This window comes from Melanerpes formicivorus, unplaced genomic scaffold (genome assembly GCF_026170545.1).
Source record: "Melanerpes formicivorus ecotype bairdi unplaced genomic scaffold, bMelFor1.0.p_v2 SCAF_33, whole genome shotgun sequence".
In the NCBI taxonomy this organism is placed as follows: Eukaryota; Metazoa; Chordata; class Aves; order Piciformes; family Picidae; genus Melanerpes; species Melanerpes formicivorus.
This window is the reverse complement of record NW_027142385.1, coordinates 5,470,852-5,498,848: the sequence shown is the minus strand read 5'-3', so window position 1 is coordinate 5,498,848 and position 27,997 is coordinate 5,470,852. Positions and strand designations below refer to the sequence as shown.

General features: G+C 47.5%; 2 protein-coding genes across 4 annotated transcripts; one reads left to right on the top strand and one right to left on the bottom strand.

The window, feature by feature from the left end:
- Window positions 1–33: 33 nt before the first annotated feature.
- On the bottom strand, window positions 34–12,187 carry RBM18 (RNA binding motif protein 18). Its single transcript, XM_068155812.1, has 6 exons — window positions 12,079–12,187; window positions 11,878–11,994; window positions 5,795–5,921; window positions 4,500–4,586; window positions 2,355–2,440; window positions 34–1,016 (listed from the first exon to the last, which is right to left on the bottom strand). Exons 2-6 carry the CDS (start codon window positions 11,988–11,990, stop codon window positions 857–859), a joined length of 573 nt encoding a protein of 190 aa, XP_068011913.1. The 5' UTR covers window positions 11,991–11,994; window positions 12,079–12,187; the 3' UTR covers window positions 34–856.
- On the top strand, window positions 12,162–25,973 carry MRRF (mitochondrial ribosome recycling factor). 3 transcript variants are annotated; one of them, XR_010989506.1, is made up of 8 exons: window positions 12,162–12,214; window positions 13,197–13,396; window positions 13,795–13,950; window positions 15,185–15,303; window positions 18,146–18,237; window positions 23,807–23,966; window positions 25,466–25,634; window positions 25,756–25,973. XR_010989506.1 is itself a non-coding variant. In XM_068155810.1 (7 exons), exons 2-7 carry the CDS (start codon window positions 13,222–13,224, stop codon window positions 25,541–25,543), a joined length of 780 nt encoding a protein of 259 aa, XP_068011911.1. In that variant the 5' UTR covers window positions 12,162–12,214; window positions 13,197–13,221; the 3' UTR covers window positions 25,544–25,973. The 3 variants fall into 3 exon arrangements, 2 of the variants coding, with proteins under 2 accessions (XP_068011911.1, XP_068011912.1); XM_068155810.1 differs by having other exon boundaries at window positions 25,466–25,973; XM_068155811.1 differs by lacking the exon at window positions 12,162–12,214 and adding an exon at window positions 12,264–12,282 and having other exon boundaries at window positions 25,466–25,973.
- Window positions 25,974–27,997: the final 2,024 nt, after the last annotated feature.

The window sequence follows — 27,997 nt, the reverse complement described above, 5'->3', positions numbered from 1 at the left end:
GCTGGTGGGCAAATGCTGAGGTCATGTGCTTGACAGATGCCTCAGAGGCTGCAGTGTTATTCTCACGCTGTCACATCTGGTTTCTGAGGAGCTGCCACTGCAGGGGATTACGGAACGCAAACACGAGATATGCCACGGCTGCGCTCTGGAGCTTAGGGCAGAGACCTCAGGGCACCAGACCTCAGTGGTGTGTAAATACACTAACTCCTCCACAGAGGCACACACCTACAGCCTAAATGACACCAAAAAATACCCGTGCTGTGTTGTCATCTCGAGGTTATCACATCATGAAGTAATACTTTAAAGCTTGCAAATGGAAATGCAAAAGAAGTTTGCTTCGGTGCATATGAAGCATTGCATGCACAGTTACTAAAAGTGTTGCAAAATCTATTTAAAATGAGGTTTATTGAAATGAAAAAGTTTTCCATGGTGACTACAGAATGTTAATCAAAACCAAGTGCTTCCCCTCCATTAAAAACAGGAATCTGAATACTTTTTAGTTCAAAAATACTTTAAAAAGTAATCAGTTAAATTGAGTATTTTTGGATGTGCTTTACTCCACAGACTGGTTACTGTTTCTAATCTTGCTAATGAATGCACACTAACGAGAGGTTGTCTGCGTGTTCATCAGAGGCTTTGAAGGGAACCTACTTTTCTGAACAGCGCTCAGCTGCGAGCTGTACTGGCAGAGAGGAGTGTTCAGCAGACCACCTAAGGTGTCGCAAACCACCGTGCTCCACGCAGCAGCGTTCTGCTCAGGTGGCAGCATCCTTCTCACTCTACAAAGTACAAAAGCATTGGAGGACTCCAGGTGTACAAAGCAGTGTTTCTTGCTACCATTATCCATTCATAAGCATCATCTTCTAGATTTCCAGGCAGCTCTGGAATAAGGAGTAGTCCTTTTCTTATCTGGTGGTTTGAAGTAAGAATAAACGGGTGCTGCAGGGTATTCGGCGTCTGGGTTTTCTGCCATCATTTTCAGCTTGGCTTCAATGGCCTTTATCTTTGCACTGACACTGGAAAGAGGAGAAGCAGAAGAGAAATTGAGCTTGATCTCAGCATGGAATCTGACTGCAGCAATCCAGAGGGTTTTGTTGACATGCGAATACTCAGTCACACGAGGAGGGGCCAGGCAGCCGCCAGTGCTGCGTGCACGAGCAGGAATCTATTGCTTAAAGCCCACATGATTTCATTTCAAACCCCAGCTCCTCAGAGCTATGTTGTTGCACCACAAAATAATAGTCCTTGCACCTACTCAGCACTTTCTTGAGGATACTGAGAGAGACAAGGAACACAAGAAGGCTTCCTACTTCATGTAAAATGATGTCATTGAAAGAGGTCTGAGCATGTGCAGCAGAGCACAGCTCAGATGAGGCTGCTGGAAACAGCAGAGAAATGAAAGCCAGACTTCCTCCCAGCTACAAGACCGCTTGGGATGGGAAAACCCCAGACTCTAATTAGGTCAGGAAGAAACATTATTTCAGCATTAGCAGGGTTTATCCCAAAGGGAGAAGCTATCCTAGGTTACACCCCAAATTCCTTTTGTTATTCACAACCCTCTATTGGGTATGGACCAAGGAACGTTCTCTTCTCTGCTGTATTTTCTCGCAGCACCCATCCCCACTAAAACAACTCTTCCATGCCACTGACATAGCCCAGTGTCTGTATGACTCTGCTCATTACTTCCTTGCGTGTTCCTTCTGAATCCCAAGCTCATTTTATCTGTAGTAAAATTCATTATCCCCAGTCCTGGTTCCTTGCAGGGTTCCACTGACAGACCACAGAGGAAAAAAATCACGCACCCTTTCAACTGAACTGAATTAGTTAAGCAGCACTACGTGCTTTAGGTAAACTGAGAGGTTGGAGAGTTTAGCCACATCCCACAGAGAAGACCTATCAGCTGGCAGAAAAAAATTAATAATTTAGTTCCCTGTGAAGTACTGGCTGTGATTTTGTTTTAATCTTTTGCCACTATGGTAGAAATTCTTGCTCCCAAGTATTTTGCTTAATCGAATTAGCACAGTACAAAGCCTCTCAATGAAAATTCATATGAAGAAGTGCAAAGCACGTTCTGGCCAGAGCAGATGGAACACTAATTCCCAATTCCTCTCCCCACCTCTTTTCTTTCATATTGCCCTAGCAGCTTCACATGTTAAAAAGTGAACTTTAAGTCTGAAGTGTCCCATACCAAATAAGTTACTTAGCAGCACATTGCCCTTCTGAAAACAGCTTTTCTCCCACGTCAGATTTTTAACACAAAGGTAACACCAGCAATTCCAGATCTTTCCTAAATCAGAATTTTGTTCCCTGCCACTTCCACAGTTTGATCACTCCTCACCCACTCCATCACCTACCTTAGGTTAGACTGGGGTGGCTCCGTGCTGGAAGATGGCTCCAGACTAATTGGAAGGATCTTCTCATTTTTATTGTGATCATATCTCTGTAAACAAGACACCAAGGATTGAAGTCCACTGTAATTACAAACTTTTTCCCACAGATGTGCTTTAAAATTGGATTATCATTACCTCAGATTTTGTGAAGCTTTTGCTAGGAATGATTTTAGTGGCCAAGCACTGAAACAAATCCCAACCACAGTATTTGTTTAGTACCAACGTGGAACATAAACTCTGATACTAAACACTTACTGCAACAGGTTGCCCAAGGAGGTAGCTGAGGTCCCATCATAGTATCATTCAGGGTTGGAAGGGACCACAAGGATCAGCTAGTTCCAACCCCCCTGCCATGGGCAGGGACACCCCACACTAGATCAGGCTGGCCAGAGCCTCATCCAGCCTGCTCTTAAACACCCCCAGGGACGGGGCCTCGACCACCTCCCTGGACAACCCATTCCAGGGTTTCACCATCCTTGAAGATACTCAAGGTCAATCTCAACAGCAACCTGACCTAATGGAGGATGTCCCTGCTCACTGTAGGGGGGTTGGACTAGATGACCTTTGGAGGTCCTTTCCAACCCAAACTATTCTATGATCCTTAAACCTCATGAAGAAAAGATGGTAAATTTGGAGATAATTACGGTGCTATAACACTTTGTGCAGAGTTAGAAGGTAACCCAAGTACACAACTGCATGGAACTGTGCAATGCTGGGAGAAAAGGGAAAAAAAGAAAAAAAAGAGAAAGAGCCCAATTAGGAAGCACCTCCTTTGCCATCAGTCTGTCATCTCTGTGGGCAGCAGGCCTCCTGAACTATTTGCAGCGCTCGGCTTCCTTATTTCGCTTGGCACAGGGTCAGGTTTCTTTTTCAGCAGGGCTGCTCAGACTGACAGTGTCTGGTGAGCTTTGGCCACTCATCTTAAAGCTACTTAGCATGGTGCTGGCATTGTCTAAAATAAACACTTGTTACAGTAAGCCAGAGATCTATGCTGTTAAATCTTCCCATTTGCAGATTTGAAAATGCCATGCAAATTGGACTGATTATTTATGCATGTTCTTCACCATGCCCTGGACAGCCATGCACTCAGCTACCCACTGCAATCCCAACTGAGCAGACACTCACTCCTCTGGCTGAAACTCCTTTTATGGCCTGATCACTCTCCAGGCATCCGGAAGCACGTGGCACTCCAGTAGCTACACAGCTAAAGAAAATGGAGGCTGGATTTGGCCAAGCCTGGATGTGCTGACAAGAGCCTGGAGCCCTTGAAGCCACTAATTAGAACAACATGATCTCCTTTAACAGAGATACCTGTTTGGGTTTTGTCAGCATCCAAAACAGATGCACTAGTATAACTGATAAAAGAAAGGGTCAAAAGCTGCTCGTAGGATAATCACAAAGGCTAGAAGCAAACTACCCAGAGGAAGACAGCAACAGGCAGGTCTCCCTTTGCCTCCCCTCAAATTCATTTCTCTGCAAAGAAAGTCATGCAAAATAAACTGCTTTATCAAATACCAGACTGTAAATAACTGCAGGAGAAACACAATGAGAATTTCAAAATACTGAAACAAGAATGTTCCAGAAGGTACTGACTAAGTTAACATGAAAAACCTGATGCTTTATGCAACATACCAAGCAATAAAAGGATACAGAGCTAAGATAGGAAATATATTGGTTTAAAGTCAGATGTAATTAGAGCTGTTGCCACTTAAGTGCTTTCAGAAGTGGAACAAAGTACTTGGTAATTGGGAATTTCCATGCATCTCCTATCCAAAAAGGGAGCAAAACCACAAAGGGAAGGAGTCAAACTCTCAGCCAATCACTCATAACTTTGGGAAAAGTTATATCATGGACATTTATAGAAGTAATCAGTTCACAGTGCTCTGATTGGAAACTCTCTTACAAAGAACATCAGGTTAAATGGCCTATTCTTACAGCTAATCCAGCACAGCTTAGGTAGACAAGAGACAAGGCAGACTTAATAGCATTTCCCCAGAACAGACTGAAATTATCATGCCAGGCTAAGACAGTTTTGATAAGAATTGTTCCTTACTATTAAGTTTCCCACTTTGCAAGTTCTAAGCAATTCCTCCACAAGCAGCAGCTCACCTTGACTTGTGCGTGTGCCCATCGCACCACCAGCTTCTTGGAAAGGGCCAGCTTCCCATTGAGACACTGGATTGCCTTCTCTGCTTCCTGCACAGGAAGAGAGTTCAGTAAACAAACCATCTCTTTAGTCAAAACCAGCTCAGATGTGGAGAGCCTTTCTTTGTTATTCAGTCTTCCCTAAGTACAGCTCACTGGCAGCCAAGAAAGTTCATCCCATTGTATCCCAGTCCACGAGCATCTCTGGAAGACTTCAACATCCGAGTAACCAGAATTTTATCAGCTTTATTGGTTTATTCTTTTGTTTGTTTTGGGGGAGGAAATGAGGAAAATGATCAGGAGTTTTGAAAATACCAGAAAGGCCACTAGAGCAGCATTCTGAGGCAGGTCTCTGCTACAGGAGTTTCTCCAGAAAATACTGTGGCTTGTTACAGCAATTACATGTGGTTCATTAACCCCTCTCAACTTATCCCAGATCCTGCTTGTGTGCACTGGAGCCATTATCCACGTGGTTCAGCTCTAAACTCAGTGGGGGAATCTCAGTTTGGGGATATTCCCATCAAATTTGATTCACAGCAGTTGAAGATTTAGGTTGCAATGCTGTTCCACCTTCCAATGAATAATTTTCCACAGCTAATGAATCGTACCAGGGCTCTTCTGATATCCTTACAGGCAACTGTATAGCAGGATGATGAGGTCATAAAACCACAAGCAATCTCCAAAGATAGTGTTCTTCCTAACTTCTAAACAATTCTAGCAGAATTATGACAAAGTAACTACAATCCCAATGTTGCAGGTGAGCATGAATTGAAATATTCATTTATAGTAAGAGCTAACCCCCCAAATGGACAGCCTAGAACAGCTGACCCTGGGATGCTGCAGATGTGTCAAGCTGTACATCTGGCAGTGTAACATGCATTGGTGTTTGTGCCTTCATCAAGATAAAAGAAAGACTAGGAGGACTTCAGAACAGGTCTTGTTTTCAGTTGGTCTAGCAGGCTGATCACAGCATTTCCATGGTATGACTCCACAAGCTCACTAGAACAGTGAACTGAAGAACTAACCCATTCTGATTAGCATTAGAAAGCAGGACTCAGGAAAAGACAGGAGAGGAGAGAGGAAATCACTATTGCTACTTCCAGGAGCAGTCACAAAGTGGAGCTGTTAAGAGTCTGTGAGTTTGTGTAGAGGAGGCATTTAATTTATGCCTTCCTGTTCTAGATTTACATTAACAGAAAAAAAAGACAGGGGAAGAAGGCAGTCATCGAAATCAGAATTTTAGACAAAAAGTAACATACCTGCTTGGTTTCAAAGTTCACAAAACAGTAACCCCTGGGCTGCCCCTCCAGAGCACCAGACTTGTGAAAGAGAAAGTCAAATTGTTTCACTTTGCCAAACTTCTGAAGGAGTTTGAGAAGGTGGTATCTAAAGAGGAGAGAAGACATGACACCTTTCACCACTTTGAAAGTGAGGAGATAGAGGTACTCCCAAAACACACACACACTTCACATTCAGTGCACAAGCAGTTCAGTTGTGCCATACACCTATTTCCAAACACCCTCAGGGGTGGGTGCCCTGTACAGCAGCCTTTCAGCATCTACAGCTCCCAGCAGCACTATCAGCCACTGCTCTAAGCAAAAACCTTCCCTCCCAGCTCTGCCAGTGTGCAGAATATCTATCAGCAGTCAGCTCTGGGACAATTGCAAATGTCCAAAAATGCACTGTCTGGGAGGGCTTTGTCTCCTCTAACTCACACCTACTTTCAAGTATAAATATCATGTCTCACATCCCCCAGCCCCAAGGTGTGCACCAGCAGTTCCATCCCCTGTATTGCTCCCTCTGAACAATCACTATTAGTCCTATCTCTTCCCTGTGCCAAGCACTATCAGTGCACTGGCAAGGTCGTAGCCACATGGTGCCCAGAGCTACACCAGGCTCTGGGCAGCCTGATCTAGTTGAGGGTGCCCCTGCTTACTGCAGAGGGGCTTGGGCTAGATGGCCCTTGGAGGTGCCTTCAAACCTGGACCCTTCTACAATTCTATGATCCTACAAAGATGCACTCACTGTCCCCCAGGCCTGGCAGAGCTGGGAAAGCAGAAAGAAGAATAAAGCAGAACAAGCTGCAACCAGGAATTGACAGCAAGGGAAAAAAAAAAAAGAAAGAAAAAAGCACCAGACAGACCTCAGGATCATCCAGGCCAAATCTGCCAACACTTCTGGCTCAGACAGTTCTTCAGTGACATACACATGAAAGTCAGACACTTATTCAGCCAATTATCTTCCTGCCATCCAGTGGGGAGGGTGCTGTTTCCAATAAAACTGGGAAAGCCAGTGTAAATCTGTCTGCTTAGTATCTAGTGCACTGAGCAACTTAAAATAAGGAGCACATTTGTTGTACAGGCCACATCTAATCCTCAAAGTTCTTCCCAGCTTTTTGTGGTTCCCTGGGATCAAAGTGTTTAGCAAGACTAGCTGACCTAGAGGAAAGTGACACCTGTTCCTGTTTCACTGCCTGACCCCATCTCTAACACTTAAACATTGTCAAGGGGTTTAGTAAGGGAGCCTTACTCAAGACAGGCTGCAAAGTAGTTGTTAGCAAGTCACAGGGTCTAAGGCAAGTTTTCAGCTTGCAAGGTAACACTCAGTGCTCTGAAAGCCTTCCAGGCTAACCTGAGGTGTAAACAGAGCACCAGGCACTGGAAGAAACCAGGCGTGAATGGTCAGAATGGTTCAAGACAGTCAAACACACCAGGCAGCTTGAAGGACAGTCCAATAGGAAAAGCAGACAACATTTTTCCTAATAAAGCCTGATAGGATGTTTGAAAAGGGCTTTAGCCCTTTGTTAAGCTTCAGGAGCAAGAAAGTTCCAGGAACGTGAGTCATCCCACAGGATGGGTCACGGTGGACATTCAGGATATGCACTTTTAAAGAGGTGAAGGTGCAGCAAGTGTTCAGAGGAGCAGTGCAGAAGGGCCAAGTTACCTCCCAGGGGCATAAACACATTGTAATTGATTATGGAAAGCTTCCAGAACACAGATGAAGCACATGGTCTTCCAAGAAGCCTACCAACCCTCAGTTTCTGCTCAGAAGGCAAAGGAGATAGAAAAGCAAGAGCAGGAGGAAAAAAAGGAACTGGTTACACAGTGGCCAGTTTTCACCACTGCACCTCAAGCTAGCCACAAGCAGGTCACAGATGTGCAAGTAAAACCCCTATCTGTGGAGACACACGAAGTATACAACAGCCCACACATTGAACTTCAAAAGCCTCCAAAAGATATAAACCCACCTCAGGTTTGTTTCTGTAAACACATTGCAGCAAGAAGCACTTGCAATTTTAACACTACCCTAGAGAATTACCACCAGAAACCATTCTGTAACCCCTGTTGGCAGTTACAGAGGTGTTGGAAAGGCAGTGATAACTCTTTGCTTTCTGTTAGGAGCAACAAAACCCTGCAGCTGCCCTGCTCAAAGGAATCTTTGTGGGTCTCTTTTCTGAGAGCCTCTGCATTCACATAGTAATTTCTGAGCAGCAAAGCAGTAGTTGTTCCTTTAAAAGGAGAGTCTAAAAGCAACCTACATCATCTATTTGACCAGAATCTTCAGATCACACATGATGCAGATGCCACTGTCCAGCCACCCATGCAATTTCTCCAACTGCAGGTCACCCACTCTCCGTGGAAAAGCTCAGAACTGAAGTCTAGTGTAACAAGAAGTGGCAGGCTGTGATTATGATTTGTGATTGTTAATGCAGTGAGGGCATGAACAGTAACTCCACAAGTAGCTCTCTAAGCCAAGAGGACTTCAGTACTGAAGGAAGACCTGTCACGGGAAACACCCCAAAGTGAGAACACGCACAAAGCTTTACTATGGCAACGCCTGGGGTTAGCCAAAGCTTGGGAGTTATTCACACAGATGTGGCCCCACCGTGCTGCGCAGATCACCGCAGCCAACCTCAGTTTCCACTTCCTGTCATCTGATGTGAATGCAAGACAAACCAGCAGCTCCCCCATTTCCTTTTCCTCCACTCTTCCTCCTGGCACTCCGAGCGCTATTCAAACACAGGCAAGGCTTCCTCTGAACAATGCTGTCCCAAGGATACTGCGGAGGGACCGGGCCACATGCAAAACCTATTACTGAGAAGAATTCTGCCCCACTGGGAGTCAGTAGGAGTCTGTAACAACAACTCTTGCACACATTGTTTTGTAGGTGAGACTCATCAAGATGGGATCGCAGACAAGCATCAGAACAAGGAAGCTGAACGTTCACTCCCTCGTACCTGTGGAAAATGAATGGTCACTCAAAGGCTACTGGGAAGCAGGTAATCTGGATGTGGAACTGGAGAGCTGCAAAGAGAATCTGTGCCTGTCCAAAACGTTGACAAGTTGCAGAAGGCTTTACAAACAGATGGGCAGAGCAGATAGCCCTACCCTGTTTGCCACATGGGTGACATAACCAAAGGATGGGGTTTTCTCCCCAGTACAGGAGCACTGAGAGGTAATGTGAACAAACAGTTGTGCCACAGCACATGTCCTGCCCTACTGTGCAATGGAAGACAGAGGAAGCACCAGGCTCTGCTCATGCTGATGGTGAGGGAACTCCATAGCTTCCTCGCTCAGTGATACCAAACCCAGAGCCAATTATCTGCTGCTCATTTCATGCATTTCTGTGGTAGGGATCAGTCAGCATCAGAAGTGCCTGGTGAAGAGTATCCTATGCCATGAACAACTGCAGAGTCCTGTGGTGCCAATATGCTTCCTTTCAGCTGCTAAGAATACACTCAGACTCCCATCACCTTCTTCCACTGGCAGAACAATCCTCTAAGGATACCAGATATAAGAAGTCATCCAAACAAACTACTGATAAGGAGGAATGCCCTTCCAGAAGGCCCACCATACCCCAGTTCACAGGGTATGTTCAAGATGCTTTGAGATTCCCATTTGAGTCACAGTTACTCAACATGTGCAATAACCTCTTAAGTCATCAACTTGCAGGCTGCAATTTGAGGGCAACTCTACATTTATGAATCCCTATCACTGCATCTTATGCTCCAGTGTGTACACTGCCCATTAACTCCCCAGCACTCGATTGCAGCTACAGGTTGCTCGCCAAATGGAATTCCTGGATTAATTCAAGACTTTCTGAACACATTTCTGCTCAAAAAAAGGTCATAACCAGTTATCAACCCTGCTAATAACTCAACTTTACTTTGTCTACATCTCACACGTTATCTCTAATGGAGATTGCAGAGGCAAGCTTTTAAAAAGTCAGATAAAAGCAGCAAATGAAGAAACAGCTGTTTTTGTTTCCAGGTCATGTGATTAGCAGCCTCAACTGGGATCATTCAGATGAGCAACTATGAGCAGAGATGCAAACTCTTAGGAAGAGAAAGTAGGGGTTGAGATGATCTATAGAACCTTACTGACCTGACACAACCACACTCTTTGTCTCTACACTGAGAAAGTGTTAAAAAGGATTTCCTCTTCTTTCATTCATTCACAAGGAAATGGAGATTGCAATATGATTTGTAGGAGATAATAGGCATCTTTAAAGCCAAACATAAAGCAAGACATAGAATTATAAAGCTTGAAATAAGCAACAAGCACTGTCATTCCTGGGCCAGCTTTAAACACTTAGTAGCACAGAAGCACTGGGTTTGATGATGCTGGGGAATGAAGCCCCTTGCCTACAGCTGTGACACTGCTATGGACAGTCTCCAACAGCAAAGCTGCCCTGGTACCCAAGACCCACATCCAGACTGGTGAATTCATGCAGCTGCAATAGATTATTGGAATAGGAATAGCCTGCCCATGCTGACTGAAACCTGCAAAACTCATTTCACTCATGCTATGAAAAGCACATTTTGCCCTATAAAGCTATTACTTGTTTGGCCTAGATTCAGAGGAACAACCTAGACTGAAAGGGTCTTCAAAAACACCACCAACAATCACCCCAGGAAGTGGATGCATTTACAAACACTCCTGTCCTCACACTAACCCAGTTTCCTGAATCTTTAAGGGCCCAGCAAACAACATGCTCAAGAACTCTCTGATTTCACATGGTCAGTCAATATGGATTAAGCAGAGTAATATGGCTGTGGGATAAAAATGGTAACTAATGCAGAAACCACCCAAAGCTGAATGGCTGAAAGGCATAATGCATTAATGATTCCATTTAGAGGCTATTAGAAAACTGCTGTTAAGATGAACCACATTTAGACTAAAACCTAGCAGCTGCACACACACAAAAAGGAGGAAAAAACCCTATGCCATGACAGCCATGTCCAGTACCTAAATAAAAAAACGCTTCTTTCTTGGAAGTAAATAAACCCCAAATTGTTTCAGTTTGTGGCTTTTTATAGAACCCACTGATTTCTCATCACACTATCCAAATATTGGACAGCAAGACCTATTTCCTTCACAATTTATTATGTTTGCACAGAAGGTAATTATCTGTAGTCTGGAGAAGACAAGAAACACAAATACAGGTGTTTGATTTTTGCACTTGGCCACCATAGGCAGCCAGTCACGCCAAGCCCTGTCTTGTTACTACATGGTTACTCAAGTGAGTAACTCTCCTCTGTTCAACCTACACCCCACTGCTAACACCTTAGAAAGATGACAAAACAAAGCTTTTGGTGACCCTGAAAGTCTCAAGCCTAAAATTCTAACAAATCTCTAGTCTAGAAAAAAAAGAATGTCTCCAATCTCTGGGCTTCCAACCTGAGCTCAGAACACTGCTGTGTGCAGCAGTTAGGTGCCTGCCTCTAAGCCCCTTGATCTGTGAGGCCAGTGCAGTCCTGGAGAGGCCCCCACATACATACCCCACACATACACACACCCACACCCCTCATGCCACCCATTGCCGGGCTGCAGACAAGAGGCTGCTCACCCAGTGCCACTGGAGTTGAGACCAGATGGCAAGTTTCCTGGAGTGGGCAACTGTCACACCTCACTGTGGGGTAGAGACAAGAACTAGATGTGCTATTGTGGTACTGAGGGCACCACCACCGGGGGTTCCCCAAACTGTCACCCGTCTAACCCCCTGGAGAGCCCCCAGCACCGAGGGCCGAAGGGTGGCCAACGCTGGAACATAACACCGGGGCCACGGGGGCTGCTAGAGCTAGGGAGGGTCAGGGTAGGGCAGTGGTTGCTACGGGGAAACACAGGGGAAGGGAGATGCGGCCTTGTCTATCAGTGCTGCGCTGCTGATGCAAGGGGAGCACGGCCAGACGATGCGGGAACTGTGGCGGTGGGCCGGTACCGCGGCTGGAGACGGGTGACGGGAGGAAGGCGGCGTCGCGAAGGAAGCAGGGGAGGCGGGGCAGCTGATGGCGGTACCGGGGAGCACCGGGAAGTGCGGTGCCGTGTACAACGTCACTCACTCGGTGATCTTGGGGTCGAGGTTGCCGATCCAGAGGCGGTGCCCGTCCTGCAGCGCGCCCTCGGACAAGATGGAGGCGTTCTCCAGAGGCAGCGTCTGGCGCCCCGGCTCCATGGCTCTGCAGAGGACACCAGTAAGAGTGGATAGGTGTGGGGGACTCAGGCCGGGGGAAGGGGCTGGGCTGGGCCGAGGCCACACTCACCATGACACCGCTGAACCGCGCAGGCCGCGGCCGCTCCTTCGTCGCGCAGGCCTCGCCCCGCCCTTGGCGCCGCGTTGTGACGTACCGGCGCGGCGCGGCCTGATGACGTTGAAGGAACACCGGGGGCTGCGCGACGGTGAGCGAAGCAGCGGATACCTGCCCTTCCCCTCCCTTTCACCGGTTCCCGGTCCACGACACGGCCCAGTACGGGCCGATGGGCGGAGCAGCCCATCCCTCCGTGGGGCATCGAGAGGGGGCGCGGGCGGAGCAGCACATGCGGGGCTGGGCTAGCATGTCCTGAGGCTCAAGAGGGAGACGATGGGGGTGGGGGGGGTGGGGCTAGCGAAGGGCGGAGTCTCATTCCGACGCGGGATCATGGAAGGGGCGGGGCTCGTGGGGGTGGGCCTAGCGCACGTGGCGGGAGGGGCCGGCCGGGCTCCGGGGATCGGGATCGGGATCGCGATCGCGGCGGTGTCCTCCCACCGGGCTCAGGGAGCAGGGGGCGAGTGTCCGTCGTAACCGAGTACCGCTTGTGGGTGCCCCCGGGGCCATCATTGGAGTGGCGGGGAGCAGGGGGAGGCCGATCCCGCCGGTAGACGGCAGCGGCAGCTTCCCGGCCCCCACAGCCATCAGCCACCGTGCCCTTGGCTCATGGGACCGAGCTTTCCGTTTGTCTTTCTGCAGCTATAAGCACAGCAGAGCCGCAGCTGTAGTAACACCTCGGAGCCCCGAGTGTCCCAGGCTGAAATAAACCCTGAAAATACGAGGGCTATTGGCGAGGTTGGGGGCTCAAACCTCATGTAACAGAAATGAAAGTTTCTGCTTCATCTGCTTCAGATGAAGGGCAAATACCAGATACTTCGACAGCTGTGCCTGCTTGGCAAACGCAGGTTTTGCACTACATAGCTGTGCCCCTCTGGACAAGTGTGCAAAGGCCACACAGGTAACATGGGTACAAGCTGGCTGCCACTGGGCCACTTCCCCTTGGTCACTGCAGCATGCCCAGACTCACTGCCTACACTGCTGAGCTGTCACTTTGCATTGATAGGTGCAGCTAATACCTGAATCTGTTTCCTCATAGCATGCTGAGTGGACCACCTGCCTTTTCTCTTTTCCAGGTGAGGTAGAGAGGAACTGTAAAGGATGGCTATGGCACTACGATGTTTTCGTCATCTGCCTCTGCTGCTTTATCGTTCCCCATTTGCAATGACACGAGGGCTGCCACAGGCTCCTGCAGGCTGCTCAGCCCTGCTCCTGGATGGCTGCAGGCAGTGTGTTCATCAGGTGCTGCTGACCAGACAGCTAGCAACCAAAAAAGGTAACAGTGGCTGGCCATTTCTATGTGTTGCCAGAAATTCTTCTTTTATCTCCTGTATTGGTATTGACCTATTTTAGGCTGGGCACAGCTCTGGATGGTGTTGCAGTACCCAGGAATTCTTAACTCTGCCCATAGGAGAGGTAACACTTGGAGCTGCTGCTGTGCTGGGGCTGTAGGTACCACTTGCACAGTCCGGGCTGGGGTCAGCAGACCCAGTATGACCTGCAGATGTGTTTTGGCTTATGTGCTTGAGTGCTGGGCTGTTTACTCATTAGAAAATACAGTGACCTTGTCTTATCTTAGACTCAGCAGGGTGGGGCTAATGTCTTCTTTGTACTTTCTAATGCAACAACTAACTGTTGTCAGAAACATAAATTAATATTCTATGTAATCTACAGCTAAAGGTAAAGGGCAGAGTCAAGCCAAAATAAATGTCAATGCTGCCCTAGTTGAGGATATTATCAATTTGGAGGAAACCAATGAAGACATGCAGGCAGTGGTGGAAGCTCTGAAAGAAGATTTCAGCAGAAATCTCAGTGTTAGAACTTCACCAGGTTGGTAATGTTCTTGTATATTGTTCTGTTGCCTGTAAATAAAGACAACCAGTCCTAGTAACGGAGTTATTCACTGAACACCCAATTACTACAACCTTGACATCCCCAACTCAAGGCTTCCTTCACCTTGAGCTTGACCAGGAAGAATCCATTTTTGTTAATAGCTTCCTGGAAATAGCTTTTGTAAGTGGGAGATGTCAAAAGTGTCTAACTGAACTGTTTGCAGATGTGATGAAGAAGCAGGTTGTCAGCTAATGGTGCAGTAGGGCAGGAAAAATCCAATTGCCATTAAATTAGCCTTTTGGAAATTGCCATCAGGCTGCTGTCTGGCATATACAAACTTTTTTTTCCCCCCTCCTGCTGCATCTTTGTGGTTAGTGACCTTTATAAGCCTTGCTCACTTACTGAATTTTGTGTTTTAAGAAGAGATGTGAATATATTTGACTAAGCTACAGTTACTATAACACTCTGAACGTACGTATTTGTGAGTAGCGTCAGGTTTCAGGGGTAAAATCTAACATTAAACAATGACCAAATTTGAATCATTCACCACCACAGATCTGGCAGGGGCACTTCAGCCTTTAATGGAGCTGGAAAGCATAGCTCAGCCTCTTAACTATTTATTTTAACCATAGGTATTTTTTTTAATTGCACTGATAAAGTACCTCTCGTCCCACGTGTCTTTTGGCCTGTTAACATTTTGCAGCAGAAACCAGAAAGCAGATTAAGGGCAGCTCAGGGAGAAACTGAATACTTTAAATTAGGCAGAGTACAACACCTCCTCTTGGGACCTGGGGGGGGGAGGGGAAGGAAAAAGAAAAAAAAAGAAGAGTTTAAGAGCACACTGCTAAGTTAAAGACAACAGTGATCTTGATTTTTGTCACAACTTTGTGATTTTCTTGAGGTTCTAAGAATTAAAAGCTAACTGTTTCCTTTTAATTCTTCACAATCCTGCTTAGTAGTTTTCCTATTCCGGTAACAAAAACAAACAAGTTTTGTTCTCATGGATTTTGTGCCTTAGAGGAGCATTGAAATATTTAGTTGGCAAATGCCACGGGGGGTGCCTGAACACAAACAGCACCTGAGGTCTGAATAAACATGGTTTTGTTTCTTTTGTAACATCTCTGTTTTGTGTAGCAGGGGGGGAAGTGGCACACTGCGTCCGCGTTTTTCTGCGGCAGTGTTGTGCACCGCTCTGTGGTACTGAAACTCCCTGGTGTTTGGTTCTTTTCAGGGGCCCTTGATCACATAACTGTGGTGACACAAGAAGGGAAGTTTCCACTGAACCAGCTGGGGCAGATCTCGCAGAAGTCACCGCAGCTCATTATAGTGAACATGACCAATTTTCCAGAGGTAAGGACGCGTTGCTGACAGCAAGAGGAGGCAATTACCATGGGAGCAAACAGGTTGATGCTGAGCAAAGGAACTTTCAGACAAAGTCACTCAAGCCTGGCAGTGCTGAGAGCTGGGGCCAGGCTGTGTGTCACTTTGTGACTGACACAAAACAGAAGTGGTGTTTTGCTGATGACTGCTCAGGGTGAGTGACTCTCCAGCCCTGCCTGGTGCAGAGAGCATCTCACCTGCAGCAGCACAGGGTCAGGCAATAGGCTTTGATTGCTCTCAGGGTCATATCCAATAAATACCACAACCGGGGGGGTTTGCTCTGGGGACTGGTTTTCCCCACAGTTGAATCTGCAAAGGCATGGCTGTAAAGTGGCACTGAGCATGTTGTAGGCTATGTGCCTGGATGAGTAGTGCTCAGCCAGCTGTTCCCATTTCCTCTGCTTTCATGGCACTTGGGAGTCTTGAGTGCACACACAGTCTCCTTTGTTTCACCTGGGTGACATTTGGAAGCAATGCTGCATCTGCCCCATTGTAGTTGTGTCATTTCACTTCCGCCGTGCACAGAACAAGAAATGTAGTTGGAATAGTCTCTATTTTTGCTGGGAATACCATCAGGCCTCTCTAAAACTTGTTTACTTATCACCAGGGCTGGTGACTGAGAGCTCATGGAAGAAGCTGCTGATGTGGTCCACAAGTTTCTGCAAAGCCTCCTGGTAGGAATTAGCTGGGCCCATGCTCAGTGCTGTCACAAGGCCTGACTGGACCAGGCTGAGCTCACTAAGCTAGTGAACTCCTCCCTTGGCAGCACCTACAGATCACAACCCAAATTTGGTATCTTGAACCGAATTCCCTTGATTTTCTGCTGGAGCCTTAGTTAGACTTGCTCCTAAATGAGGCAGCAAATCTCATCCCCACCTCAGGATCAAGCAGTGGTGGTCCCCTGCAGCAGACTCACGCAGCCAGAGCCAGGCAGAGAGGAGCAGTAATGAGTGCAAGGTTAGCTATTCATCCCGCTCCAGGTCTGGAGGTTTGCCAAAGCTTATCTCTATTTATTTTGCAAAGGCTTTCCCCAATTAATTAAGTCAGCAAAGTCTCAGAGGAGGTCAGTGTAAGGCACTTGATGCCTAAGTGTTTCTTAAAGTGCACCCAGCATGTGTAATGGTTTTGAAGAATGGAGGCCTCTCATCAATATGTGCACCGAGGTCTCTCGTAGTGCTGGAGCTGAGAGGACCTGAGAAGTCACTTCATGACTTAGCTCATGTCCTAGCAGGAGCTCAGGCTGAGAAATGGGCATGTGACAAATTAAAGATCACTCTATAAAGCATTGCCTACACTTGCTTTCTAAGCCAAAGAGCCATTTTTCATTTGAACTCGAGCTAGAACTATTTCCTTCAATGCAGTCATTTTATACCATAACTCTTCCATGGATAGATGGAACTCTTTCAAGCCATTACACACACATTTAACTTGATGTCATTATTTACAGGATATAGTCAGTACTTCATGGCACTGAAAAGCAAATAAAAATGCCTGAAGAATCTGGGAAAGAAAATAATCATAAAAAACAACTTGTAGGGCAAAATACTGTTTGCCAGAGTGTTATAAATCCAAAGAACACTATGCCTGTTAAGCACAGATATTTATTTCATGGGCTGCAAGAGCATGGGGGCAATATTGCAATGTTTTTCCCCTTCCTCTCTCTCCTCCAACACAGCTAAACAACACAGCTTTTACTGAGCATTTCCTTCCTCCAGAGCAAGCACTGTCCATAGAATAACGTATTTACATTCCTCATGTGCTGAGATCATCTTGGTTACATTTTCTCTGCCCTTGTGTTCTAGAGGACAGCAGTGATGTTTTACAAAGCCCTAGCAGAGCATTCATTTCCTTCAGGGATGTCACGAGTTGGAGACCTAAACAAATACGCAGAGCTTTAGTTATGTGCCTCAGCTGACAAAGGCTGAATTCCATAAATACAGCTTTACTGCAGCAGCCTGGAGCTGGAGTTACAATGAGAAAGAGTCTCAGAAATAGCAAGGCACCTTGTAGGACGTGCCACGCAAGTGCCACAAGAATACAGACTCATTCGTTCTTGTTACTGTCAATGTCAAGACCAAAGCAACCTGGCAGAGCACTGCAGCAGCCCCAGCATAACTCCCGTTTACCCATAAAGGCTGACACTGCAGAGGTGCCCTGGAATGGGGAAGGAATCTGCTTAATCACTTTGCACTTACCAGGCAAACCTGTGCACCCCAGCTTTTAAGCAAGCAGAGTGTCAGCCAGCGGTGGGGCAATTTGCAGAAGTTAATCCTAAGTAATAAGCTGTAAAATAAACACAGAGCTGGGCACAGGCAGTCTTTCCCAGTCAGCTGCTGCTGCCCTGATGTAATGTGGTTAGGCTGCAGTGATGAAGTGGTTAAGTTAGTTAACGTTTCTAAATTGGCATTGTGTGATTTCTAGTGGGAAACATTCAACTGGAATTTTCAAATGCTCAGAATCTTTCATCTCCTTCGCCACAGTCAGGCTATGCCTTGGGAATTTATTGCGGTTTCACTCTGCGTTGCCTCAAACCATTCAAATAGTTTCAAAGAAGCCAAACAGTTTTCTTTTGTTGTTGCTTCCCTTCCCCTCTGCCCCCCTTCGTGCCCCCCTACCCCGATACCGAGCGCAGCCGTAGTTTCCCATTCGGTTTGATCAAAGCTCTCTGCACCAATGTAACTTCCTGATCTTACTGGTAACAGAAGTAAATGTTTCCATGTTCTGTGGAGATGGATTGCCAACTATTGACAGAGTTCTGGCATATGGGAATGATTATTTCCTAATTCCCTTTACCTTTTGATCTGTTTTACAGAGCACAGCTGCAGCTACGAAGGCTATAAGGGACAGCGGCATGAACCTGAACCCAGAAGTGGATGGGACAATAATTCGGGTGCCAGTTCCTAAGTGAGTATTGATGGCTGCCCGAGTTCATCATCATGCAAGATAAGCTACAGGTTGCAGTAAGAGCCCTTCAGAGGGTGAGCATGCACGACTGCTGTTATGTTGTGATGCAGCTGCTTTCCAGAGAGCTGTATTTCAGCTTCAGAAAAAAAATCTGAGCCCCTAGAAGTGTCTGGTGGAAGCTCTTCTAAGTGCCTGAGCAGTAAGTCACCACATTTTGGCATCCAACTGTTGATCCTATTGTTCTCTCTTCAGAGGAAACTTGGGTCTGGCTGGCTGCAGCACTTCACGAGACAGCTGTATTGCCTTAATTCAAGGGCTGATTCCTTGCTGTCCTGCTGTAAATTGTTTGAATTACACCAGTGCAGAGCAGCAATAATGCAGCAGTGAGCCAGGAGTATTAGGAGTGAATAGCACCTTGCTGCAGAGAAGGCTAAAAGGAAGTGAGAGAAAGAGGGAGGAAATCAATAGCTTTGACTAAAATAACTCTACTGCTTCTTATGCGATACACATTGTGTCATTGACAGCTGCTTGGAAATTTTGGTATAGGACTGGAAGAAGAGCAGGCTGCTCCTGGCCAAGGTCTGAGCATCCTCTCACCCATCCAGGCATCTCATAGACAGGGCAGGTGCCACTGCTTCAATGCTTCAGTTGTGATCAGGAGAGCACTTTTGAAGCAATCTGGATGATCCTTGCTTAGCATGCTTTGGGCTGCAGCATGCTGGGCTCTCTGCCTGTGGATGAGATTCTTTTCAGATGAAACTAGATAGAGAGATACCCTCAATGAGTGCCCCAAGTGGCCTCACACTGTGCACATGTGTTCAGTCTCTGGCACCAGGCTGGACCTGTGTGGAGCAAGACCTCCCAGCAGCTCTGCTTGTACTGTGCTGGGCAGCTTGCTAGCACTGGCACAACCTGTAACCAGGGTTGTAGTGCTGCTCTGCCCTGGTTTGGGTGGTGCAAAAAATACACCTGTGGGTGCTTGGCCCACAGATGTGGATGTACATGGTCCCACACCCTGGGGTGCTGCAAAAAACTCCCACAAAGGGTAAAGACACAGCCTGTGCCTCCCTACACCTTGCACGTGTGCTGTATTTTACAAGCAGGTGACTTCTCAGTAGAGATGAACCAAGTATTGCTTGTGCTTTAGATTTACTTTAGAAATTCTATGAAATTTTATCTAGCATTTTGATCAGGGAAGTCTAATTACAGCTTTCCCTTGCTGTCAGTGAGAGGGAATGACATTATCATTCTATTTGCTGATTTTCTTTTCCCCATGCTCCCTGCCCTTCCCCCATTCCTCAGGAGAGGAGGCAGAGAAGGAGGAGGGCACCATTATCTTCATAATTGCTGAGGCTCCTGGGTTGCTGCACAGTGGTTTGATTGTTAATGGGCACTTGGGTCATCCTTGAATATGAATTGCAGGGGAGGAAACTCCAAAACTGCAAATCCCAATCTTTAAAAACCCAGTGTTTTTTAAACAAGTGCATCCGATCTGTCGTTGTCTTCTGCAGTGCTGCAGAGCCAAAATGAATCTTCTCAGGGCAGATCTGCCCCATGTGCTCTAGTGTGTCAGGGATGCTGCTCCTGGCCCCTTGCTCTCAGAGTCTCGAGTTTAAGAGGATTTTGGCCTGGGGACATTCCCTGCAGTCTGCCCTTACTGGCACCTCCCGTCCTGTTTGCTCACCCACACTAGAGTGGGTCTGAGTTTCATCCACTTACCAAAAAAGACAAGCAGACAGTGTCAACCTTTTCAAACTTCTAATGCAAAGATGGGGCAGAAACAATCTAATTCTGCTTGAGGCCTGCCATTAATGTTACATTAAATTTATATCTTTGAATGATTTATTTAAATATTCTAAGTTTTCATTTTCCCAACTCTACAGACATTTATGGCAGAATATCTGACAGGCAGATGCAGTGAAGTTGCCAACATTCTGGCAGCTGTACAAAATGTGTGAGCAAAGCAGAAATGAAGAGACAATGTTGTTTCTGCAGGAATTGTTCTTTCACAAGGAGGCACAGTACAAGTGAAATGAAACCTGATTTGTCTTTACCTGTTGTTAAAAATACTTTCCCAGTCTGACTTACCAGCCGGGCACACGTGCATCATATTGTGCCCTATGCAGGTCCAGCTATGCCTCAGTGCTTGAGAGTGTTTCAACTGAGCATCTGAAAGTGGAGTTTACTTTGCAGTATTTATTGGGTTAGTTTAGTTTGTGCATTGCAGCTTTAACGGAAAAAATACCCTGAGTTCATTTGTGTTTACTTCTGCTGCCTGCTAGGATCCCCTCTGCTCCCTAAGGCATTTGCCTGTTTGTGTTGCTAGCACTGCACAGGCAATATTTATTTGCATGAGAAGTATTCTCTGGGGGTTTAAAAAGGGGGAAAAAAAATGAAAATAAAAAGGGGAAAAGAAACCCAGCCATGGGAACATTTGTATTGGTTGATCTCGTGGCCGAATTTGACCTGACCTTGTGCCTTTTTATGGTATTGCCTCATTTTTAGATTCATCTTTTTTGGACCCATTGTGTTACGCTGGATATTGTTTGTAAATTAGTAATATTTTTACACATGCTTTACTGAAAGCCAGATGACTCATTTGAAAGTTTAATGACTCATTGTGAGCTGCTTTTTTTTTTGGGGTTTTTTCCTTTGCCCTTTAAGAAATATGCAAAGATACCTACTATGGGGAGAGAGGGCTCAAAAAAACAATTCAGCTAAAACACAAATCCAAAGCCCAAAGCTGTTTCTGATCTGCGTTGCTCTGGATCACTCGTCGTCAGAAGGCTCTTGCATGCTTTTTGTTGAGCAATATACGTTGCACCCTATGTTTATCTGCAATTATGCATGCAGAGTGTTTAGTTAAGCCTCCTTTCCTTTAACCGATCCCTCTCGTTCACAGGAAATTCCTAGCATTTGAGATACAGAAATTACTCTTACCCGCATGAACGTCTCCAGACGAGCCGTGCCCTGTGCTCGGCTCGCTGTGGGTGTTGGGAGAGGAGCATCCGAGGGCTGCAGTGCTTAAACTGCTGGTTGCTGAGGGAAACAGAAAAAGAGGAGATGTTACTCATGGGGTGGTTTGTAATTTTGAATGCCCTGGCATGGCAGTCTCCAGCCTCTGTCCTGCCAGTGCAGGACCGTTCCCAGGGGAGCAGCAGGATTGGAGCCTACTGCTCCCTCAGCTGCAGGGGAGGGCAGAATGGATGACAGGAGGGGACCTTGTCTCTGTTCCCCACTTTGGCATCCCTTCCCCATGTGCACATCACAGTTTTTATTTTGGCTTTAAAGAGAGTTGTAAGGACAATGGTTACTAGACAGAAAAGAAAACATATCTAAGAACAGCTTAAAAGTCCCTAATTTGGGGGCAGGGTTAAACAACTGTCCTTAGAAACCATGGGCCTGGCTCACGTTGATGGATTCCTTAACCAGAAACAGCATCTGCTTGAAAAAGTGTCCATTTCTGGCATTGCTGGTAGCATTGCTGAGAATTTACACACAGTCTGGCTGGAACATAAAACCCGCTGAGAAACTCCACGGCGCTGCACAGTGATAAAAAGAAATTGGTGTTAATAAAGACAGACAAGGAGGCATGAAAGCTGTGACCCCGTGCCAAGAAGCATAGGAAATCTGGCAGTGCTGCATAAACAAAAACATTTCCTTAAAGGCTCGGCAGCCCCAAGCAGGCGAGAGATAGCCGCGGCACAGCTTGCAGAGGCTGAGCGGGAGCGAGAAGGCAGGCAGCTGACAGCAGGCTGGGGCTCCCAGAGCTGAGGCAGCCCCACTGTGGACCGGCTCTTCTCACCACCCAGCAGGAGATGGGAGAGATTTTCAGCTCCCTCCTCCAAGTTTAGCAGTCGGGATTGACTCCCCGCCCCCAAAAAACGCTGCCTGAGAATCTGACCTCACCCAGACCTCTGTTTGTGAGCCGGCTTTGCTGGTTTTGCATGTGCCATGGGACCTCCGGCTGAGGAGATCGAACTTGAGAAGCCCTAAAGGCATCGGCGTTGGGATGCAGAGGAAACCACCAGTAACCCCGCTCACATCTAATTAGGCTTTCAGTTCAGGCTCCAGCCTGTGCAAACCAAGAACCACTTGCCACACATGAAATTCACTGGCCATCTCCCTCTTGCTGCCCCTCAGCAGGGAGCAGGACAGGCTAGGGGCACCAAGGGGGTACTGTGGACACTGGGGCTGAGCTGCTGCTCTCAAGGTCTGTCAGCTTTTCTAGCAATCCCAAATTCCTGTAATTGCTAACCAGTTCTGGGAAGCCTGTTCCCTCTTGCACTGTGAGCTAAAGATAACTGGCAAGAGGCCAGTGCCTCTGCAGAGATCTGCTCTGAGCAACCTGGCTGCCGAGGGACAGTATTGGCACGCGGATGCCTTGCTGGGCTGGGTGTGAGATCAGGGAGGGCCAAGGGTCCGATCGTGCCCTGCCAGCCTCCCCGTAACACACCCACACCGGGGCAGAGCAGGCCCTGCCCTGGGAGCCCTCACTCCACGTTTCCTGAGCTCTCTGCAGGAAGAGTCTTGGCCTTCGTGTTTCGGTGACCCAGACTGTTGCAGCCAATTTCTAAATACTCTGTGAAATGTTTATTTTGAAGTATCTGCTGCGAGCAGGCGGCTGCTCCCCTGCTAGTGAGGCGCAGCGAGCACGCTGAGCTTTCTCGTTCCCAAGGCGATCTGGAAACTTCAATAGCCAGGAAAATAATTAAAATATTATTGTTAAGCGCCAGCAGTTGATGTTGACAGTGATCAGCTGTAGGTGCTGGAGCACTACCAGAGCTGGGGTGACACATCAGCCGTTCCTGTGCCTTACTCAGATGGCCAGACTCCCTCATCACCTGCAGTTTTTAGCTTGGGATGGAAAGTTGAGTACTTTCCACAACAGCAGCTTACCCCATGTCAGAGGGAAGGTGGAGCTGAAGTTCTCCTGTGGCCAGACATGTCTTGTATCATCCTCTTGTCAAACTGGGTGTTCACATATTCTTGGTGGAAAAGCCGGGTTGCTTTTAGCTGGAACATAAACTGATACTGAGTTTCAGGAAGGCATGGAGGTTTCCTCCCTGCTTTGCAGTATTACACATCTCAGCTCCATCTCTTGGGTCTGGAGCAGGATTTTCCCTCTTTCCTGCAAATACTTTGGCAGCAGAGAAAAGGAAAGTCTGAACATTTCAGCATGACTTTCAGGCACTGCAGTGACAGCTTAGGTCTGTGCTGAGAGCTTTCCATTCTAGGCTCAAGATGTGCATCGCTGGGGTGTGCTGCCCTGGTGATGCTGTGCAGAGGTGGCCAATTTGCTCAGGTGGACCAAAGCAGGAGGAAAACCACCCCTTGAGCTGTTAAGTCCCTCTGCCCTTGCAGCACAGGCCCTCTACACAAAGCAAGCTTGTAGGTCTAGGTCTCCCTGTACAGCCCAGCTTGGCAGCTCTGTCTGGGCTAGTCATAGAGATAGCACAGCAGACAGGATCACTGCATTTACCCCTGGAAGCTAAATCTGGCCATGCTACACATGACCCTGTTTTTCCTTTTGTTTTGTTTTTTTTTTTTCCTTTCCCCTTGCTGCTAGGGTAACAAGAGAGCATAGGGAGAGCCTGGCCAAGCTTGCCAAACAGTCCACCAACAAGTCCAAAGAAGCCCTGAGAAAGGTGAGAAGCAAAAGCATCAACCAGGTAAAGAAGTTCAAGAGCAAAGTGTCTGAAGATACCATCTGGCTGCTAGAAAAGCAGGTATTTTTATTTTTCCTTCTGCCATATCATGATATCTCACAGCTTAGTGGTGTATTTGTCCCAGCCCTTGCTGACAAATCTCCAGCACTGAAAATCCAGCTGGGGAGTGGGTGGCCCTGAGCTGAATGTTTGGAGTCAGCAATGGCTGTTGTATTTGCTTTTTTCTGTGTGAGATTTGGGGCTTCAAGCTCCAAGCCAAATTTATAATATGAACCATTGTAAGCTGACAAAGGACAAAAAAAAAACAAACCAACAATGTTCCCCAAAAGCATTTGTGCTGTGAGGGATTGTTGCACAAACCAGCTGAACTTGGGGAGCGGAACAGCCCACGTCCATAGCTTCACCACCATTTCCACAGTGCTGGCCATAGCAAAACAGCTGGTGTTAATGAGGATTGCTCCAGACTGTTATTAATGAAAAGGCTAGCAAGATTATCTCTGTTAGGAGTTTTTGGCTCCAATTCAGGAAAATACTTAAGCACATGCTTAATTCCCTGAGAGCAGATGTCACTAAAGTCAATTATTTGGGCATAAACTCAGGCACAAGCCTAAGCGTTTTGCTGAATTGATGCCTCTGAAGGCAGGCCATTACTTTTTAGCTGTTTGTTTATTAACAGCTAAAGTTAGATACATTGCAAATGCTTCAGGACAGTTCCCTGTGTGCTCACAAAAATAAACATTGATATACAGAGCATTCATGCAAGCAGGAAAAATGGCCATGCTAGTGTAACTGAATCCTGTCGGGAAGCAGCTCTCCCAGAGCAGACAGATGGTTTTCTGCATGTGTAGAGGTAGCCTCTCAAGTCTCGTTCTTGCTTGTGCCCAAATTTTTCATCACAAGGAAAGGTCATCAGCATATACCTCAGACCCTGGGAGCGAGTGCATCTTAATCAATCCTGTAGAACTGGTGCACAAACCCCCCGATGTGCTCCAGCCTTTCTCTGCACTCACTCACATAAGTGCATGCACATTTCCCTCCTGCTTACATGCTCACCATGTCCATCCCATGTTACCAGGAGACCTCATCCCTAGGCAGAGCTTTAACAATCTCCATTGATTTCTTTTTACAAGTAAACAGATCTGTTACTCAATGAGTAAATTCCTAGTGTGAATTAAGGCTGTGCTCCTGCTATTACCTTGTTTGTTCTAATAGTGGAAAGGTTGCAAGAGGTAGTGAGATAAGCCCTCTCTTCTCTAGTGCCAACACCATGAGCTCTCCAACTCTGCCTTCCCCTGAGGTGGTTTTATTAAGGAAGGACCTGACCAAGTCACTTGTGAAGCTCAGCCAAGGGCTTGTGTTGTGTGTCTCTTCAGAGACCTGTCCATGTCCTTACTGTACTGATGCCACACTGGCACAATCACTGAAGGCTGGTGGGAGCCCCCAGGAAGAGCCAATCATTGCCCCAGCACTATTTTGGGCTTTGTTTCAGGAGATGATCTAGTCACTCCTTTCCTTTTAAATTCTGACATATGACTTAGGCTTGTACTGTGTTGCCACAGATCCAGCAAATGGCAGACAGCACTGCTGCAGAGCTGGACAAGCTGCTGGCAGCGAAGACCAAGGAGCTACTTGGATAGGCACCATCTTAATGGACACACAGCCCTCTCGAGCAACAACGGACTGCCACAGACCCCAGTGACCATCCCTGGCCAGAGCCCATAGCCTCAGGTGACGGGCAGGGATACCTCTGCCAGACCTCCCAAGCAGCTCTGTGCTTCAGCTGCAGTGATTCCCTACCTTGGATTGTACTGAAGGGAGTGGGGAACTCTCTTTGCTGCTCTTCATGCAGGTGGCAACAGACCTGGTTGCACCCAGATTAAAAACAAAACCGTAGGAAGGAGAACTGGAGGCTACTGGAAGGACGCAGGAGGAACGACTGCCCTGCTCACCTTGTGCGCTGGACAGTTTGCAGCCTGGCAGAGGCAAGGACCACACACCAGGGAAACTGAACTGTCCTGCTGCCAACCATTTATTTTTGCTTAAAATAAAGACAAAATGAGATGTGGAGGAACAGCCAGTTCCTGGTTGGTGTGTCCCCCAGAGTTCATGCATCCCAAAAGAAGTGTTTGCCTGTTGCCATGGCCAGCAGAGTTAGCAGCAGCCTGGCCACTGGGAAGGCACAAGGGAGCTCAGCACCAACTGGTGTAGGGTGGGCAGGTCTTTGCAGGAGCCGGGGCTACATGGATAGAGAACTGAAACCAGCGCTGTGTTCATGGCTCTTTTAACCAGATCTGAGAACACCAAAAACCAACACAAACTTTCCAAAACCATCGTCTGCCCTCTCTGACCGGTTACAGAATGCCCACACAAGCTACCAGTATCACTTTTTAGTGGAGGTAGAAGCAGAACAGGTCCCAAGAACACGGTGCAGCTCAGCTCCTCACCACCAGCAGGTACTTTCCAAGAGCAGCAAGCAGTCTCCCCGCAGCCTTGGGCAACGGCAGGAGGAGGGAAGGTGGTGGCCAGCCCTGCTCCCAAGGCATTTGGGTTCAAAGAGCACCAAGTGCTCTGCAGTCCTTAAATAAACAACTCCCAAAAAGTTAGTTTGTGTGCAGTGGAGAGGGGGAGGAGGATGAAGGATTTGCTCTGCTAGGGCCCCACATGTCAACAATTTCTCTGCTTTGTGTATTTTGGCCAAAGCCCTCACCGTGATAAATGAATAAAGGAAAATGGCGAGCCCAGGGCGGTTACATGGCTCGCTAAATTGCTTTCAGCCCATTACTGCATTTCTTTTGACATTTATCAACTAGGCTTTTTGCTTTTTTTTTCCTTTTTTTTTCTTTCTTTTCTTTTTGTTGCAGCCTCAGCATCCCAGCAAGAGCCTAGTCTTGAAGGGTTTCCCTGGTACCTGCCTGGGAGCAGTGGCTGCTGAGCTGGGTGTTCCTCTAAGCCAGGGCAGGTGGAGAAGCTGCTGCAGGCACAGGCTCAGGCAGGGATGGTGTTGCCCACCAGGGCTTCTCCAGCCTCTTCCCAGTGCCTGAGTTGGTGGTGATGGGCTGATGGAGGCAAGCAGCAGAGCTGCAGGGCATCATCACACAGAGGAATTTCCCCCCCACACTGCTATTCCTTACCCTGCAGCATCTCACACCACCTCACATTAATTAGAACCTAGTAGTAAAACTGCACCAGTGCCAGGCTGGGGATGGAGCTGATTGCTGCCAGGGTAACCTTTTGGGTGCCCAGGGCTGGCCACACCGGTGAGGCAAAACCAGGTACGAAAAGTATCTTTCAAATACCAAGAAAGGCAGAGAATCATTCTCCCAGTGGCTGCAGCTGACATCCTCATGGCAGGGGAGGTTTTTGGGGGAATCCATTTGCCTGTATCCTTACCTTACCCCACACACACTATGCATTATCCAAGAGCACTCACCCCTGGTACCAGTGAAGCAGCACAGGTGAGACATGAGCTGTGCCACCACAGCCTGCCTTGATCTCTGTGAGACCTTGCACCGCAGACCATCAGACAAAAGCACCAGGTGCAGCTCCTGCACTCTCCAGCCATGCAGGGCTGAGGCAGCACCCACCACAGGTAGCTGGGTACACAGCAGAGTGCTAGCCCAGGAGCCTGATCACCCACTGCCACAGGATGAAGACCACTGTAAACCACCCCGAAGAGAGGAGGAGCAAACACTCACAGGGTGGCTTTGGCTGGGTCCCACTTTCCATCTCGCTGCACAAATCACCTGCTGCTCCACACCAGGAGCTTCAGCTTGCCTGCTCCAAAAGCTTCCTCCACTAGTTATCAGCAGGAGCCTCTCACTTGGTTCCAGCTTGGATTGCACCCAGAGCTGATAAGAAGCTGCAGCTGATTCTGCTGGCGGGTGGGGAAGGAGCTTCAGCTGTGCTGAATAACCCAGGAGGGAAAGGAACGTTGGGCCAGAAAATAGTTGGGCTGGGTGTAATGTGGGTCTGGTGTTAGTGACGCTGCTTTGGCCACCAAGCAGTTTGGCCTCAGCAGCAAATGCCACTGAGTGGTGCTGGACAAGGCAGGAGGGACTCTTCTGAGCTGTGCCCTGGGCTCTCCACACCCT

Excerpts from the sequence above, each read along its gene's own strand:
- RBM18 (XM_068155812.1), bottom strand. The coding sequence starts at position 11,990 with ATGGAGCCGGGGCGCCAGACGCTGCCTCTGGAGAACGCCTCCATCTTG. Across the intron at positions 5,922-11,877 it reads CTCGACCCCAAGATCACCGA|ATACCACCTTCTCAAACTCC; the intron begins GTGAGTGACGTT and ends TCTCCTCTTTAG. Across the intron at positions 1,017-2,354 it reads CCACCCCAGTCTAACCTAAG|TGTCAGTGCAAAGATAAAGG; the intron begins GTAGGTGATGGA and ends TCCTCTTTCCAG.
- MRRF (XM_068155810.1), top strand. The coding sequence starts at position 13,222 with ATGGCTATGGCACTACGATGTTTTCGTCATCTGCCTCTGCTGCTTTAT. Across the intron at positions 18,238-23,806 it reads ATTCGGGTGCCAGTTCCTAA|GGTAACAAGAGAGCATAGGG; the intron begins GTGAGTATTGAT and ends CCTTGCTGCTAG. Across the intron at positions 23,967-25,465 it reads TCTGGCTGCTAGAAAAGCAG|ATCCAGCAAATGGCAGACAG; the intron begins GTATTTTTATTT and ends GTGTTGCCACAG.